We start from the raw sequence: 17,159 nt of genomic DNA, 5'->3' as shown, positions 1-17,159 counted from the left end.
AAAATGCACTACTTGAAGCTCAGTTGCAGTATAAGATCCATGCGGATTGGTCTGGTTGAATTGCTGGTTGAATTGCCTGCTGGCCCATCCAGTTGGTCTGGGGTCTGGACCAACCTGAAAACCAGACCTCTTGTTTAGGTTTGTCTAGAACTGCTGCTGAAACTGCACACTTAACTTTGTTGCCTTTTGTCTGCACTTACCTTCTTAAGGCCATCTAATTTGTGTATTCTAAGCCCACCTGTCCCATCATTTGGCAGCTTGCTTTCGATTGCCTGTCTGGCCCCCCTCCATTACTGGGTCAGAGTAAAAAAAAACAAAAAAAAAACTTGTGGATAGTTCCATCTCCTTGACCCTCAGCTGGTCTAGCATCTGGCTCCCCCTTTCTTTCCCCAGCCTGACTCTAGCAGCTGGATTTAAGTACTAGTCGTGTCCTCAAAGTTGTATTTAGATTTACTACTTCCACAGAGACAAACTGCATGTAGGGGTGGCTGGCCATCTGAAGAGATGGAAGCTTCTTTTAAAACAAGTTGGCTTTACCTTGGTGGCTAGTTGCAGCTGAAAGGAGTTAAGCCAGTTGAGAGGTCCAGATAAAGGAGACTTGGGATCCACTCCAAATTTCTACCGGAGTGACACTCTCCTCTTCCAGTTGGAGGATAGGAGAATAGGATAGGTGGCAAGAGCATCAGAAGGAATGAACTTCCGGCGGTGTGTTCTGTCGGCCTAGCCTAGTCTAGGAGGATGCTCAATCTAACCTGCTGAAAAGGGAACTTATAGGGGTTTTCCTTGTGTTACAAAGACCTAAGATACCCACTAGGTCTGACCATGGAATTACATCATGCAACCTTTCCCAGTGTTTTGCTAACATATGGCAAGTGGAGCAGGAAAAGTGTCTGTCTAGTACTTACAAGGAGGTTATGCTGTCACTAAGTTTACATTCTCTACCCTCTGTCCATTGGCAGTAGAGCACATGCAAACGGGAGCAGAGCACCATAGATACTATTGTAGAAGATTAGAAATAAAGAAATTCCCTCATATAAAAAAGAATTACAGACCATTTAAAGAGGATTAGGGTGATGTCTTTATCCATAATAATATACATTTCTTTCAAGGTGCAGATGTACCTCAATATGTTGTAAGATATAAAGACAATGCAACATTTATCACTGTAATGAAAAAATCTGTACTGTAACCTTGTACCTTTACTGTATGCAACTTATGAAACAGTAACCGTTGAGAAACAAATACTACAAAGGATAAGAACAGCTGGAACGTTACCTTGAATTAGGATTTAGATGAATCCAGATTTTTGAACTAGAGCAATTTTTGAAAACATATTGAATGATCCTCTACCGCTGGAAATTTTGACTTGTAGTGAACCTGATGTCACACTAGTAACATCAAGATACACACAAGGTTTTCCCTCTGTCACTAAATTTTGGGGTTTTATTTATTTATTTATGTATTTATTTTATTTTATTTTATTTTGATCATTTTAAGCTACCCTGGTGAAAAGACAGAGTGAGGAAGTTTAGATTGGGCAGGGAATCTAAAGAGAAGGGAAGATTTAACAAAACACTTGGCAAATGTATTTAAGAGAATGAAATATGATTTGAAGAACACAACTGTACCTTTTCTTTTTAAAACTATAAGTTAATCTGTCCAAATGCAATTATACTTTTTATTCAGTTTTTGTAAAGCACTTTGACTCTGGCACAAGTTACTGAACAGGATTTTCAAAAGTGCCTGAGTGAGTTTGAAAGTCAATGTGAGATAAGTACTTAACTTTCTTTGGAACCTTTGAAAATCCCACCAGCTCTGTAAATTAATAAGAGTAATTTTCAAGCTGCTACCCATAAAGTTATAATTCAGGAAAACACTCGCTTAATTTTAAGCGTGTGCTTAATTTCTGTAGACTTAATTGAACTTAAATTCACACTTAAGTGTTTTCCTGAATGGGAAATGCTTTTTTCCTGAATTAGAGCCAAACTCGCAACTTCTGATGACATTTCAACTAAACTAATATTTTATTTATGATTATTTTATTAGCAGGTATGGTGTTTTCCTTGCTCTTTTTCTCCTGATTGGTTTAAATACCAAAGATGGGGAAAAAATATTTTTTATACATAAAATATCCGCTGAACTATGTGTACTATGCCAAAGTACAAGCGCATGAGTCAATTTTGTTTTTTTCAATATGTGAATGCGAGTATCTGACAACTGTTCTTAAATTGTATGTAGTACATCTGGTGGACATTTGGAATGTTATAGAAGCATTGCGAGAAAATGCATTAAACAACTTGGACCCAAACATAGAATTGAATGTGGCTCGTCTGGAAGCTGTGCTTTCAACTATCTTTTACCAGCTCAACAAACGGATGCCAACAACTCACCAGATCAATGTAGAGCAATCCATCAGTTTACTGCTCAACTTCCTGCTAGCAGCCTTCGATCCGTAAGTTTCCCTCTACTATCCATATATGTTTCTCTTTTTCCTGATCAGTGGAAGGATTTTGTCTGTCTGTTGTGTCACTTTGAAAAACAGATAACAAACTAAAATTTCTATCCCAAATAACGAATGTTTAAATAGAACTAATATTGCAAGGGGAACTAGCATAAAGGAGCTAGGTTCTGGTCTCATTTATACTCAATTTATATCCAGATAATTCTGGTGTATTCCACAGAGGTACTCCAGACTTACTCAGGTAAGTGGGAATAGAATTACTGACAGAGCAGAGTGACTCCACTCTTATCTTGCACTGTTACGTATTGAAATATCAGAGACTGAAATCACTGTAATGATTCTATGGTAGTGCCATAAGTTAATGGCTCATTATTTATTTTTGCTGCAAGTTCTTGCAGCTGCAAGCAATTTTTCTGATTCCTGGTAATGCAGCCTGTTATAAGACCATGGCAGAAATAAGATAAGGATCAGGAGATGGAATAAAATTAATGTTGTCAGTTACTTCCTAGACCATGTGTCAGAATACCGGTGTACAACGGGTGAGCTCAAGATGGAGAGAATTTCCTAGCTTAACATGTGTTAAGTGATGTGATGAAGTGAGCTGTAACTCACGAAAGCTTATGCTCAAATAAATTTGTTAGTCTCTAAGGTGCCACAAGTCCTCCTTTTCTTTTAGCTTAACATTATAGATACATATTATGGTTATTGAATGCAGAGACATGAATATGTTGTTGCCATGCTTAAAAGCATCTGAATAGCTTGAATTCTCAATTTAGTTTGACACATGCAAATTGCCAATTTCCTCTTTACCATTTATATTTTGAAAATGCACCAACTGAAAACATTTTTTGAGAAGCCTTAAAATAAGTATCTTCCCCCCTCCTCCCATACACACACTTGATGGACTTCTTGTTTGGTATTGTGCACCTTTTCAGAGCCAAATCAACTGGTATGGCTCAGTCACCATGGTAACAGTTGCGGGGGGGAAGGGGGGAGGCAGTCGTTTCACATGACAGAGCTGCAAAGGCACAGTGTGTCTGTATTGTGCATCCCGTCCTTCCCTCTCCGAGGAAAAAAGTCAATAGGTTCTGAAACTGTAGCCTTCAGGATTTTTTTTTTTTTAAAGGCAGTAAAAACACATAACGGGGCATTTTAATTCATGAAAAGCCTTGAATTCGTGACTTGACAAGAACAGGAAGGAAAGAAAATGAAAGCACTTGGACATGTGCACTGGTAGGTGCTGCACCCCTGCTGTAAAAAAGAGGGAAAGGTTGATGGCTGTGAAAGTGAGACCAGTGATGATGTGTTTTTGTTTTGGAGCTCATCAGATCTGGAGTAAAGCTACCAGCCATATATCAGGATTCCTTACAAGGGAAATGGTGGGAAGACTTTTACTCCTCAGTTCTTAAATGGTGACACTGAATGTATTTGAAAGGTTTCTACATTCCCTGGAAACATTAGACGTTCATATGCTCTGACCCACACCTAGGGAGTACCTTGGGGGTTACTGACTCAAGCCTCAGAGCAGCTCCACAGCCTCTGATTCTGCCTCTGATCTGGAATGCCCTAGGTGGGACCTATCAGTATGTCAATACCCCCCGCCCCACATTTCTCAAGGGAATCTCGCATGGATCCACATAACAGCAGAGCCATCAGACTCCTGCCCCAAGTACGCAGTGTATAGCATGGGGCGGGGCTCTGAGGCAGGGAATTCACATCTCTGCTCCTGCTGCTTCTGCCTGTTTAGAAGAACCACATGGTTCTGCTGTGGTGAAGTCCCTGTGTCCTAGTACAAGAGGGGGCAGGGTTTTTCCCGTAAATGCCCAAGCACAGAAACAATCAGTGCAATGTGTTTGGAAAAAACAGACATTGTACTGCTTTTATATATGCTGTAAAACCCAGTAGAAGGCAGTAAGGCTGGGTAAAACCTTGACTATGTCTCATCCCCAGATTAGAGTACCTGGTCTGGATTCATATTTACACTGAGGTCCCTGTACTCTGCTCTGGCAGTGTGAAGGAGACTTAAAGTAGATGTCAATCACATTGAAATCCTAAATTTAACCCCCTAGTAACCCTGTTCTCCTTAACTAAGGATTACAGGGCTGTCTCTTACTGTCTGTTTAGAGGGGAGATTTGCACTTTACAGTCCTCAGTCTCCAATTAATTTGGGAGATTAAATCTTTTTTAAATTAAAATTTACATTAATATATAACTGACTCAGACATTCAATTTTGTGCATCCTCGGGAGTGCCCTAATAATCTGAATCCCAATTTTTCCAAGATTTTGAGTGTTTCCTGAGATCTTCCATTTGGAAAGGAGGAAAATAAGAGGAACTACAATAATACAGATATATCAATCCTAATACAATAACGAGGGAATTCTGTAAAATTTAAAAGTCAAAATTAAAAGGACATTTGAATCTATTCAGTGTATAGTTAGTGTGTGAAACTCACTGTCAGGTGATAGAAGAGCTTAGTATGTTTCAAAACAGCATGAGGAGGTCAGATTTCTAAATACTGTGCAAATGCATGCCTAATTTGTTTATGTAATTAAGAAAGGAGATTGCACATGAAAACTGGGCAGTTGCATCTACTTCAAGGCATAAGATGATCAGCTGGGATCAGGAAGAAATATCTGCCCTTCTACCACTCTGTGGTACATTATTACACAACAGGATGGCTAGTTCAAACCTCTCAACCATTTAGTGTAGGCCATTGTCAGAAATATGATATCAGACTACATGGAATGCTGGTCTAATCCAGTACAATAGTTCTTGAAGAGCTCTCGATTGATAGTGTGAAATATGTTACAAACTGTCCTTATCACACTTGCTCAATATTGAAATGTGGATGCTGTCTTCACTGACATGGAGACTGCAGTTTGTTATGCTCTTTGGGATACCTGTATTAGGAAGCAAGCTTCTGTCTCCAGGCTATGAAAGATACAGGACATAATTGGAGGGGCTTGGTTTCACCCCTCTCTTTAAACAAATGTCTTTTCTAGAATTAAAGTCAGTCTGTGGAGAAGCTCAATACCTGTCCTGAAAGCAGCTTCTCATTTGCCCTTCCATTCAGAGTCGCAAAATGTTAAATTCTTTACTCTCTCCAGCTTTGTCAATCAATGCAAGTTATCTAGTCCTGCTAACCATTAAAAAAGAAGAAAGACCTGCAAGAAGTGCAGTTCAGAGATTTGGTCATTGTACGTATTGCTCAGTTGAATGAAAGAGCTCAGCTTGATTCCAATTAATTTCCTTACTGAAATATTTCTAAGAAAGGAAACTCTTAATTATACACTGTGACAATTCAGAGTTCACTGTCATGATTAAGGTGTTAAGAGCCCCCATAATTGTTTGAAGAAATTCTGTTCCCCTTGGAAGTGATAGTATGGTTTAAAAGCCTGTTTCATGTCTAGTCAACTATGAAATCAGAGTTTTTGTGCCCCTCTAAAGGAATAAATTTGTTGTATTTCAAAACATTCAGAAGATACTACTGTAGTTTGTTTTTCTTTTGGTCTATGCATTAGACTTCTATTTTCTTTATGGCAATTTCAGCATAAATATAACTGGATAGTTTAACAGGTGTCAAAGCAGCTCTTTTGGTACCACTCTCATACTTGGCCAGAGGGCTGCAGGCTCAAGTCCTGGACTGAAACCTGGCCTCATACTCATTTTTGGCCATAGAGGGCAGTACCCCTATGCATTAAAAAGAGGATCTTCTGCTCCACTCTGGCAATTTAAAAGCAAGTGGCAATTTTTGCAACATAGATTCATAGATATTAAAATCAGAAGGGACCATTATGATCATCTAGTCCGACCTCCTGCACAACGCAGGCCACAGAATCTCACCCACACACTCCTGTGAAAAACCTCTCACCTGTGTCTGAGCTATTGAAGTCCTCAAATCGTGGTTTAAAGACTTCAAGGAGCAGAGAATCCTCTAGCAAGCGACCCGTGCCCCATACCTCAGAGGAAGGCGAAAAACTTCCAGGGCCTCTTCCAATCTGCCCTGGAAGAAAATTCCTTCCCGACCCCAAATATGGCAATCAGCTAAACCCTGAGCATATGGGCAAGATTCACCAGCCAGATACCCAGGAAAGAATTTTCTGTAGTAACTCAGGTCCCACCCCATCTAACATCCCATCGGGCCTATTTATCATGAATATTTAAAGATCAATTAATTGCTAAAATCATGTTATCCCATCGTACCATCTCCTTGATAAACTTATCGAGTCTAATCTTAAAGCCGGATAGGTCTTTTGCCCCCACTGCTTCCCTTGGAAGGCTATTCCAAAACTTCACTCCTCTATGGTGAGAAACCTTCATCTAATTTCAAGTCTAAACTTCCCAATGACCAGTTTATATCCATTTATTCTTGTGTCCACATTGGTACTGAGCTTAAATAATTCCTCTCCGGTTTTTATCCCTCTGATATATTTATAGAGAGCAATCATATCTCCCCTCAACCTTCTTTTGGTTAGACTAAACAAGCCAAGCTCCTTGAGTCTCCTTTCATAAGACAGGTTTTCCGTTCCTCGGATCATCCTAGTAGCCTTTCTCTGTACCTGTTCCAGTTTGAATTCATCCTTCTTAAACATGAGAGACCAGAACTGCACACAGTATTCCAGGTGAGGTCTCACCAGTGCCTTGCATAACGGTACTAAAACCTCCTTATCTCTACTGGAAATACCTCTCCTGATGCATCCCAAGACCGCATTAGCTTTTTTCACGGCCATATCACATTGGCGGCTCATAGTCCTCCTATGATCAACCAATACTCCAAGGTCCTTCTCCTCCTCAGTTACTTCTGATTGATGCATACCCAGCTTATAATTAAAATTCTTGTCATTAATCCCTAAATGCATGACCTTGCACTTCTCACTATTAAATTTCATCCTATTACTATTACTCCAGTTTACAAGGTCATCCAAATATTCCTGTATGATATCCCAGTCTCTCTCTAAATTGGCAATACCTCCCAGCTTTGTATCATCCACAAACTTTATTAGCGCACACCCACTTTTTGTGCTGAGATCAGTAATGAAAAGATTGGTCCCAAAACTGATCCCTGAGGAACTCCACTGGTAACCTCCCTCCAGCCTGACAGTTCACCTTCCAGCATGACCAGCTGTAGTCTCCCTGTTAACCAATTCCTTATCCACCTTTCAATTTTCATATTGATCCCCATCTTTTCCAATTTAACTAATTCCCCATGTGGCATGCTATCAAACGCCTTACTGAAATATAGGTAAATTTGATTCACTGTGTTTCCTTTGTGTAAAAAATCTGTTACTTTCTCAAGGAAGGAGATCAGGTTGGTTTGTCACGATCTACCTTTTGTAAAACCATGTTGTATTTTGTCCCATTTATCATTGACTTCAATGTCCTTAACTACCTTCTCCTTCAAAAATTTTTCCAAGACCTTGCATACTACAGATGTCAAACTAAGAGGCCTGTAGTTACCCGGATCACTTTTTCCTTTCTTAAAAATAGGAAGTATGTTAGCAATTCTCCAATCATATGGTACAACCCCTGAGTTTACAGATTCATTAAAAATTTTCTTGCTAATGGGCTTGCAATTTCATGTGCCAATTTCTTTAATATTCTTGGATTAAGATTATCTGGGCCCCCCCCCCCCGATTTAGTTCCATTAAGCTGTTCGAGTTTTGCTTCTACCTCAGATATGGTAATATTTACCTCCATATCCTCATTCCCATTTGTCATGCTACCATTATCCCTAAGATCCTCATTAGCCTTATTAAAGACTGAGGCAAAGTATTTGTTTAGATATTGGGCCATGCCTAGATTATCCTTGACCTTCACTCCATCCTCAGTGCTTAGTGGTCTTTCTTTCTCTCTTTCTTTCTTTCTTTCTTTCTCTCTTTCTATGGCTATAGAACCTTTTACTATCGGTTTTAATTCCCTTTGCAAGGTACAACTCTACTTGACTTTTAGCCTGTCTCACTTTATCCCTACATGTTCTGACCTCAATAAGGTAGCTTTCCTTGCTGATCCCTCCCATCTTCCACTCCCTGTATGCTGCTTCTTTTTCTTAATCCCCTCTCTGAGATGCTTGCTCATCCAGCTTGGTCTGCAACTCCTGCCTATGAATTTTTTCCCCTTTCTTGGGATGCAGGCTTCCAATAGCTTCTGCAGCTTGGATTTAAAGTAATCCCAGGCCTCCTCTGCCTTTAGATCCATACGTTCTTCAGTCCAATCCACTTCCCTAACTAATTTCCTTAATTTTTGAAAGTCAGCCCTTTTGAAATCAAAAACCCTAGTTGCAGATTTATTTTTGTTAATCCTTCCATTCAGTTTGAACTGAATTAGCTCATGGTCACTTGAGCCAAGGTTGTCCCCTACAACCATTTCTTCTATGAGGTACTCACTACTCACCAAAACCAAATCTAAAATGCATCCCCTCTAGTTGGTTCAGCAACTACTTGATGAAGGAATCCATCAGCTATCACATCTAGGAAAATCTGAGCCCTATTATTATTACTAGCACTCATCCTCCAGTCTATATCTGGGAAGTTAAAGTCTCCCATGATGACGCAGTTTCCATTAGTATTTACTTCATTAAAAACATTAAAGAGGGCTCTATCCATATCCAAATTAGATTCTGGCGGTCTATAGCAGACCCCAAGCACTATCCCAGGGGAGGCTCTTGTAGTTTTCTTCCCCAATGTAATTTTCGCCCAGATGGATTCTGTCTTATCCATTCCATCGCTTCTTATTTCTTTACATTCTACCTCATCATTGATATACAATGCTACTCCATCACCTTTACCTTTATTTCTGTCTTTCCTAAACAGCACATACCCTTCAATACCTGGAGTCCAGTCATGACCACTATTCTTCCATGTTTCTGTTACCCCTATAATATCTGGTTTCACTTCCTGCACCAGTAGCTCTAGTTCTTCCATTTTGTTACCTAGGCTCCTCGCATTGGTGTAAAAACATCTTAATTTTTGCTGTTTGGCCTCGCTCACATTCTGTACCCTATTAGGCATGGTCATTCTACAGCCAGTATAACCTATTAGACTGGTATCCATACTGCCCCTCCTCCTTATATATATTCTCCTACCCACGGCCGTATCCTTTCTTTCTTTGTTTTCTTCCCTCTCAATGCTAAAATCCGGTGTGGAGATTACCTGGACATCTCCCCCAGATTCCTAGTTTAAAGCTCTCTTAATCAGTTGTGCCAGCCTCCATCCTAGAAGTCTATTTCCTTCCCTACTCAGATGAAGTCCATCCCGAGAGAACAGTCCTCTGTCCATGAATGCCTCCCAGTGGCCATACATCCCAAAGCCCTTCTTATAGCACCACTGCCTAAGCCATCTGTTGATAGTCATAACCTTGTCACACCTTTGTTGCCCTTCTCTAGGAACAGGCAGAATCCCACTAAAGATCACCTGAGCCTCGATTTCCTTAAACGTCTTCCCCAGCCTAGCAGTGTCTCCCTTAATACTTTCCAGCGAGAATCTAGCCGTATCATTTGTTCCCACATGAAGGATAATTAGGGGGGTTTTTTCCTGCTCCCTTCAGGATCCTTTTCAACCTCAAGTCTACATCCCGTATCTTAGCACCTGGAAGACAGCATACCCTTCTATTCTCTGGATCAGCTCTGGTTACAGGCCTGCCTATCCTTCAGTAAGGAGGGTGAAATTCTGTGGCCTGCGTTGTGCAGGAGGTCGGACTAGATGATCATAATGGTCCCTTCTGACCTAAATATCTATGAATCTATGAGTCCCCGATCACGTAGACCTGCCTTTTCCTGGTGATGGTGCTATTCTCCAGTCTATCCCCTGTTCCCTCTGGCTGCAAGTTCTTTCCATTCATATTCTCCCTTGTATCTTCTTCAACCCATCCTGTATCCTCCTGGAGCTCATATTTGGTGTAGTCTCCATTGACTCTTCCCCTTTTCCTGTAGGACTAGCTGCTCTTCTCTTCTTCCTTGCCCTTCCACCTTCAGTGACTACCTGCTGAGCCCCTTTGTCATTTTTCTAACTCTACAAACCTGTTCTTGAGCTCTCTTTCTCCTTCACTAGCCCATCTTTTTTCTCTGCCTGGTTCTTTTAGTCACATGCTTCCACTGACCACTTTCCTCACCCAGTCTCCCTTCCAAATTCCTCAGTCCTGCTTCCATCTGCAAGTCGGAGCTTTTCCCTTCAGCTACCTCATGTCTTTGCTCCATAATCTGCTCGAACCCCCTTCTAAACTCAACCAGACTTTCCACCTGCATCTCCAAACCTCAGATCTTTTCTTCCATCAGCTCTATCAGACAGCATTTCATGCCGACAAAACTCTTACCAGATACCCCCTCCAGGATCATGTACATACCGCAGCTTCCACATCCAGTCATCCTCATTGTGTCTTCCACGACATGGGTCACTCCCACTGCTGCCTCTGTATCTGTCATAGCCTCCCCACCTAAATCCTGTTAATCTGGGAAACACAAACCACACCAAAACAACACCACCCACAGCAAAAGCAAACCCCAAACAAGCACCACAAGACAAACTCCCCTTTCAAACTCCCACTCAAACGCCCCTGTTTACAGCTCTGGTTGCTGGCTCCTGTGCCGCTGCAGTTGTTCCAGCATTCCCTTATCTCAAAACTCTGCTGTGCTGTTGCTTAACACGTACAGGCTTCTATGTTTGTACAGTCACTTTTGCTTCAATACTATGAAGCATTTGAGGGATACCTTCAATATGAAACAAAAAGAAAAGGAGGACTTGTGGCACCTTAGAGACTAACCAATTTATTTGAGCATGAGCTTTCGTGAGCTCCAGCTCACTTCATCGGATGCATACTGTGGAAACTGCAGAAGACATTATATACACAGAGACCATGAAACAATACCTCTTCCCACCCCACTCTCCTGCTGGTAATAGCTTATCTAAAGTGATCACTCTCCTTACAATGTGTATGATAATCAAGTTGGGCCATTTCCAGCATAAATCCAGGTTTTCTCACCCTCCGCCCCCACCACACATACACTCACTCTCCTGCTGGTAATAGCCCATCCATAGTGACCACTCTCTCTTTACAATGTGTATGATAATCAAGGTGGGCTATTTCCAGCACAAATCCAGGTTTTCTCACCTTCCCCCCTCATTCAGAATTCATTTTCAAATTGGATACTATTAGTTTAGGCTTAAATAGAGACTGGGAGTGGCTAAGTCATTATGCAAGGTAGCCTATTTCCCCTTGTTTTTTCCTACCCCCCCCCCCGATGTTTTGGTTAAACTTGGATTTATGCTGGAAATGGCCCACCTTGATTATCATGCACATTGTGAGGAGAGTGGTCACTTTGGATAAGCTATTACCAGCAGGAGAGTGAGTTTGTGTGTGTATGGGGGTGGGGGGTGAGAGAACCTGGATTTGTGCTGGAAATGGCCCACCTTGATTTTCATAGACATTGTAAGGAGAGTGGTCACTTTGGATGGGCTATTACCAGCAGGAGAGTGGGGTGGGAGGAGGTATTGTTTCATGGTCTTTGTGTATATAATGTCTTCTGCAGTTTCCACAGTATGCATCCGATGAAGTGAGCTGTAGCTCACGAAAGCTTATGCTCAAATAAATTGGTTAGTCTCTAAGGTGCCACAAGTACTCCTTTTCTTTTTGCGAATACAGACTAACACGGCTGTTACTCTGAAACCTTCAATATGAAAGGTACTATACAAAATCTTTTGTGCTCTCTGTTCTTTCTACGAGTAAAATTGTAAGTCTCTTTCTGTTAGTCAGCCTGCGAGGTGTTATGAACACTTCAGTTGAGGCACTCTGAATTCAATCTATACCTGCATGATGCTATCAGCCTGTGGCTGAGGTATTTACTCCTGTGTGGCAGCACTTTACTCAAGAGGTCCTACTACTGCTAGTAGAGAGGAGTTATATACTACAGAGCAGAGTTGCCTGGAGCATTTCTGGGCCCTGGGGACTTTGGAAAGTCCTAGACCCATTATCAGGTCCAATTATCAGACGTGTGTGTGTGAGATATATATATATATATATATATAAAAAAATAAAACTTTGGGCAAATTGAATTTACACTGGCTCTAATTTATGTATTTATGAATACAAATAACTGATACAAAATAGTGTCAAAACGAATCAAATCAAATTGAGAGTTCCAGAACCTATATATAATATATTCCTTTCCCACCTCTCCTGCTCCCATAACCGTTCAAGTGTGGTAAAAGCCTCTGTCCCTGGGGTGGAAAGCTGAAGGCTAACTGATGTGTCTGCCATTCAAAAAAAATAATCCTGTAAGTAAATATAAATAAACCCATGCGGGGAGCGGGGGAAGACACTGGAGGTCAGAGACTATCTAGTTCCCCACAGTGACACAGAATCTTATGGCCTCACTCTGCCATCCTCATACTGAGTAGTACCCTGTTCTGTTATTAGTCCCATTGCTGAAACTCAAAAGAAAAATGGGTTTGTCATGCTGTAAAATTGAAAAGAAAGGAATTGGCTGACTGTGAAACAATAATTCTCTTTATTAGGATGAGAATATGCTCTCAGTGATTTAGTTAAACAGAGAGATAGGAACCCATTAAACGTCTCCACGGGTAATAGGTAAATGCTGCCCCAATGTAATTTGTATCTTAACTGCCCTGAGGGAAGGTGCTGAGAAATCCAAAGAAAAAGTCCATTTGAAAATTGAGACCAAAAAAATTGATGCAAAAGAGGAGGAATTTTATTATTTTTGGTGATATTGTACATTTTAGCATGTTCATGCTTCTGCTTGTAATAGCATAATTCCTTTAAACAACCTGTGCTAGTTTTTTTTTTCATACCAAGGGAAATGATTTTAGAATTTAAAGCAGAGGTCATTCTAATGAAGATAGAAAATACTGGCTCAGAAACTGGAATGTGCTAAGGTTTCTGTATGATAAATCACTGAGGTGGCTGCAGAATAATTGGTATGGAAATGGGGCAGCTGAGTTTTGTCTTAAAATAGTTCAGTGAAAAGATCAACAATTCATAAAATGTGTACATTGTGTATGGACACTGCATATACAATATACAGCCTTATTCCTTCCAAGGAGGAAAAGATCTAGGGACGTGGCTAGATTTGTAGGAAAATTATTATAGAACTTTTTCACCCTATATCGAATACCCTCATGTGTGTTAAATAGTATTGAATAGAATTTGTGTGAAATTAAATATTCCAGATGTGTAGCTTCTTGATTAACCAATGGATTGTGCCATCGCTCCTGCAGGGAAAAGTGTGGGATTCTGCTTGGTCATATGGGACTAGTGAAACCCTTTATAGTATTATGTCAATGCCTTCAAAATGGTAAATTCTGACCATGCCAAAGGGTGATATTTAAAAAGAGGCTTTTCCTGAAGATAAGATGGTTTTAACATAGGGCCTGATCCAAAGTCCATTGAAAATAAATGGTCTAATGTTGACTTCAGTGGGGTTTGGACTGGGCCTTAGTGTCAGTGTTTTAACTAAATGCCTTCTAAGATTGTGTGTAAATCAAGGGTATAATTGAAAACAGCAAATGGCTTGGAACCATTAACTTGTACAATAGCTAACCTGGATAACCACATGTTCTTTAGCCATTATCCACATCCTCCTTTCCCCACTATTGCTTTTTGCACTCACTTGTTACAATTTAATTTGAAACAGGATGTAAGCTCCTAGCATAGTGGGGCCCTGATTTTTATTGGGGCCTTTGAGCACTACAGTAGTACAAATAACCATATATAAGAGTAATCAGCTTAATGCAGAATGTGCTAACCAGCATTCAAATGTTGTTCTGATAAGCTTAATATTAAAATGTGCCTTGTTGATGTTCTTAGACGGTCTCTGATAGCTTTACAGAGAAATCTGCCGTTGTATGTCCTCTCAAAAGAAAACAGTAAAAATCTGAAAAGAAAAATGCATTGATCTAAAGATTTCTGTGAACCTGCATATAATATGTGCCTGGTGTATTATGTCATGTCAAAGAGATGCAGTTAAAATGTACATTCATGCTGGTCAGATCATGCCATATAACAACTTCTTATTATCAAACAGGGAAGGACATGGTAAAATTTCAGTTTTTGCTGTCAAAATGGCTTTGGCAACTCTTTGTGGAGGAAAGATCATGGACAAATTAAGATGTAAGTCTTGTTTTGTCTGTCGTTCATCCCTGTATTTTTGTAAGATATCAAATTGTGCTAGAATGGTAGGTGGACCTGATGGGATTATAGCATTTTTATATTTGGTGATGGTGGGGTTTTGCTGAACCAATTTGCATCTTCAGATAAGTTCACTTTTTGGATGGACTCTCAACCAGTTTTGGAGCCAGGTCACACATCTCTAATTCTGATGAACACAGTACAAATTTGATTTCTGATCAAATTGATTGAATTCAAAGGTTATAAGTACAGTTAAGTACAGCAAATGTCTAGCATTATGAAGCATCATCGGACAATTTTCTCTTTCATGATATCTCTCTCATTTTCAGTTAGAAAAACAATACCGTTTAAACACTGTTTATATTTCCTTTCCAGGGGCACATGTCTATCCCTTCTACTTTACAGGATTTATCTCATTTTCCAAACAAAACTAGCCAAGATTTATTCTAGCTGCAGAAGCATTGAGAGACTTCCTTTTAGAATTCTTGTCCGTCGGGATCAGCTTCATCTAGAGTACAGTGCTTAGTTCTCCCTGTTCTCTGATGTTGTGAATAAGGATAGCTATTGATTCCTTGAGTCCATAGGCTGTATGCAGTGGCAGGATGTAGTGTGATACTGGTTTCCCAGCAGTGAACTGCAGGGTCCTTCACTTGGAATTTCCCTCCGGATGTACCCAGTATGGTATCTGCCATCTAGAACAGAGGTGGCCATAACAGCCTGAAAAATTATAATGGTCCCTTAGTCTAGCATCCTCCACTAAGTTTTGGATCCTTTTAAACTTTTTTTTTTTAGTAAGAAAGTGAAGTCTATCATCAAGGAAAATAAAAAGAGTAAGGTGCAGCTATAGAATAACAAATTGTAATATTTACATGACAAATAATTTAAGACAAAAATGTGATAAGAATCAAGTAATGAATTTCAAATTTGTTGTGTTCTACATGTCCAAAAAAATAATAAACAGCCTCATGAACTCACTGCCAGAATGGCACCAGACAAAAAGTTGTAGTTGATGTTTTGCATTTCGTCCAATTGGATCCATTCTATCTGCCTAAATTACTCTCTCATGTTACGCATCAAGCACCAGCTAAAAAGGAACGACACCGCAGAGCCACAAAAGCAGGAATATTTTAATATAGAAATCTGATAGTTTTCTTACATGTGCATTTTCCTTTTGCCTCTGGCAAGTTAAGCTAAAATTAAAGGTGCAATAATGTTTTCCATAAGCAGAATACATTATATATAAAATCTCATTACTTTAAGTTCAGATCATATGTTGTTGAACTAAGAGATCATCTGCGGTTTAAATGAAGTAAACCTCTCCTTTCCTTGCTTTTATTTTTTGTTTTGTTTTAATTTCCCCAGATATTTTCTCAATGATTTCAGACTCTGGTGGAGTGATGGTTTATGGAAGGTATGATATGTTTCTGCGGGAGGTTCTCAAACTTCCCACTGCAGTTTTCGAAGGTCCTTCATTTGGTTACACGGAGCAATCGGCAAAATCCTGTTTCTCTCAACAGGTAAAGAAAGATGGCATCGCTGACATGCTGTCAGTCACATGACTAAACAAGTTTTCTTTTGTTCTTTTCTTTTTTTCCTTTACACACACATACGTGCGCGCACACAATCATGCTGCTCCTCTTTCCTGCTACAGTTGTGAATACCTGACCTTATATCTCCATCATGGTGAAATCCAATTCTCAAACCAAGTATCTAATTGCTCATGTCTATGATGAAGGAACAGATACACTTGAAATGCTCCAGTGAAAAAGAACTGTTTCTCACCTCTTCTCTGTTGGAAATGGAAGCCTACAGGCAACTGAACATCTGATTTTCTCTTGCAGAAATTCTTAGTAGGATCCAAGAAAGCACTGAAGTTACTAAGAAAGGAATATGGCATTTGTCACAGCACATCAGACTCTGGATGCATTGAGTCTGATATCTTTCCAGTGGCCAATACCTAATGCTTTGGAGTGGGGGCAGGGGGAAGCTCCAAAATACCCAATACTACATCTAGCTGATTGTGCATTGCTCTGGTGTAATGGAAGAAGAGAATTCCTTCCTGGGAACTGCATTGATTTACACCCTTAGAAAAATATTTGATTATACTTAGCTTACCACCCATAAGAAATTCACGAGTGCAATACATGCAAAGTAAGGGAAGATGTTGAAGCTGAGAAGACATTGGGAACAAAGAAGTATTTTTCTTCTCATCTTTACTGCCAAAATATAGATCTGGGGAATTTACACTTCCTCTTTCCCTGACAAGCAGGATAAACATGATATGATATATTTATCTTCCTGTCAAAAAACTGTTATCGCTATAGCAGAGATTTAAAAAAATTAAATCTACAGTAGTGGAACTAAAAATGTGTCCTAACTCTGATGTGCTGTGGCTTGGACAAATGTTGTTCCACAACCTAGTGACATGGAGATGTCTACTCACTACTAGGGTATCTCCTTCTGGTCACATCTGGGAATTAGCTCTGCCAGCCAGATGCCCTCTTCTTGCAGTTCCTCAGCCTGTCATCTCTCACTCTCACTCTGTAGCCCTTCTCTTGCAC

At 40.0% G+C, this 17,159-nt stretch overlaps 1 protein-coding gene across 4 annotated transcripts in view; it reads left to right on the top strand.

Annotated features, from left to right (window-relative positions):
* DTNA (dystrobrevin alpha) overlaps window positions 1-17,159 on the top strand; it is a 315,284-nt gene that overhangs the window by 207,877 nt on the left and 90,248 nt on the right. For all 4 annotated transcript variants that reach the window (XM_084620949.1, XM_084620950.1, XM_084620952.1 and 1 more), the window contains 3 exons: window positions 2,239-2,452; window positions 14,495-14,580; window positions 15,961-16,115. In XM_084620949.1, coding sequence (XP_084477075.1) covers window positions 2,239-2,452; window positions 14,495-14,580; window positions 15,961-16,115 — 455 coding nt within the window. The remainder of the gene's footprint in view (window positions 1-2,238; window positions 2,453-14,494; window positions 14,581-15,960; window positions 16,116-17,159) is intronic.

Source organism: Lepidochelys olivacea, assembly GCF_965140295.1.
Source record: "Lepidochelys olivacea isolate rLepOli2 genome assembly, chromosome: 2".
Taxonomy (NCBI): Eukaryota; Metazoa; Chordata; order Testudines; family Cheloniidae; genus Lepidochelys; species Lepidochelys olivacea.
Note: the sequence above shows the minus strand (reverse complement) of the source record. Positions and strands in the feature narration are given on the sequence as shown.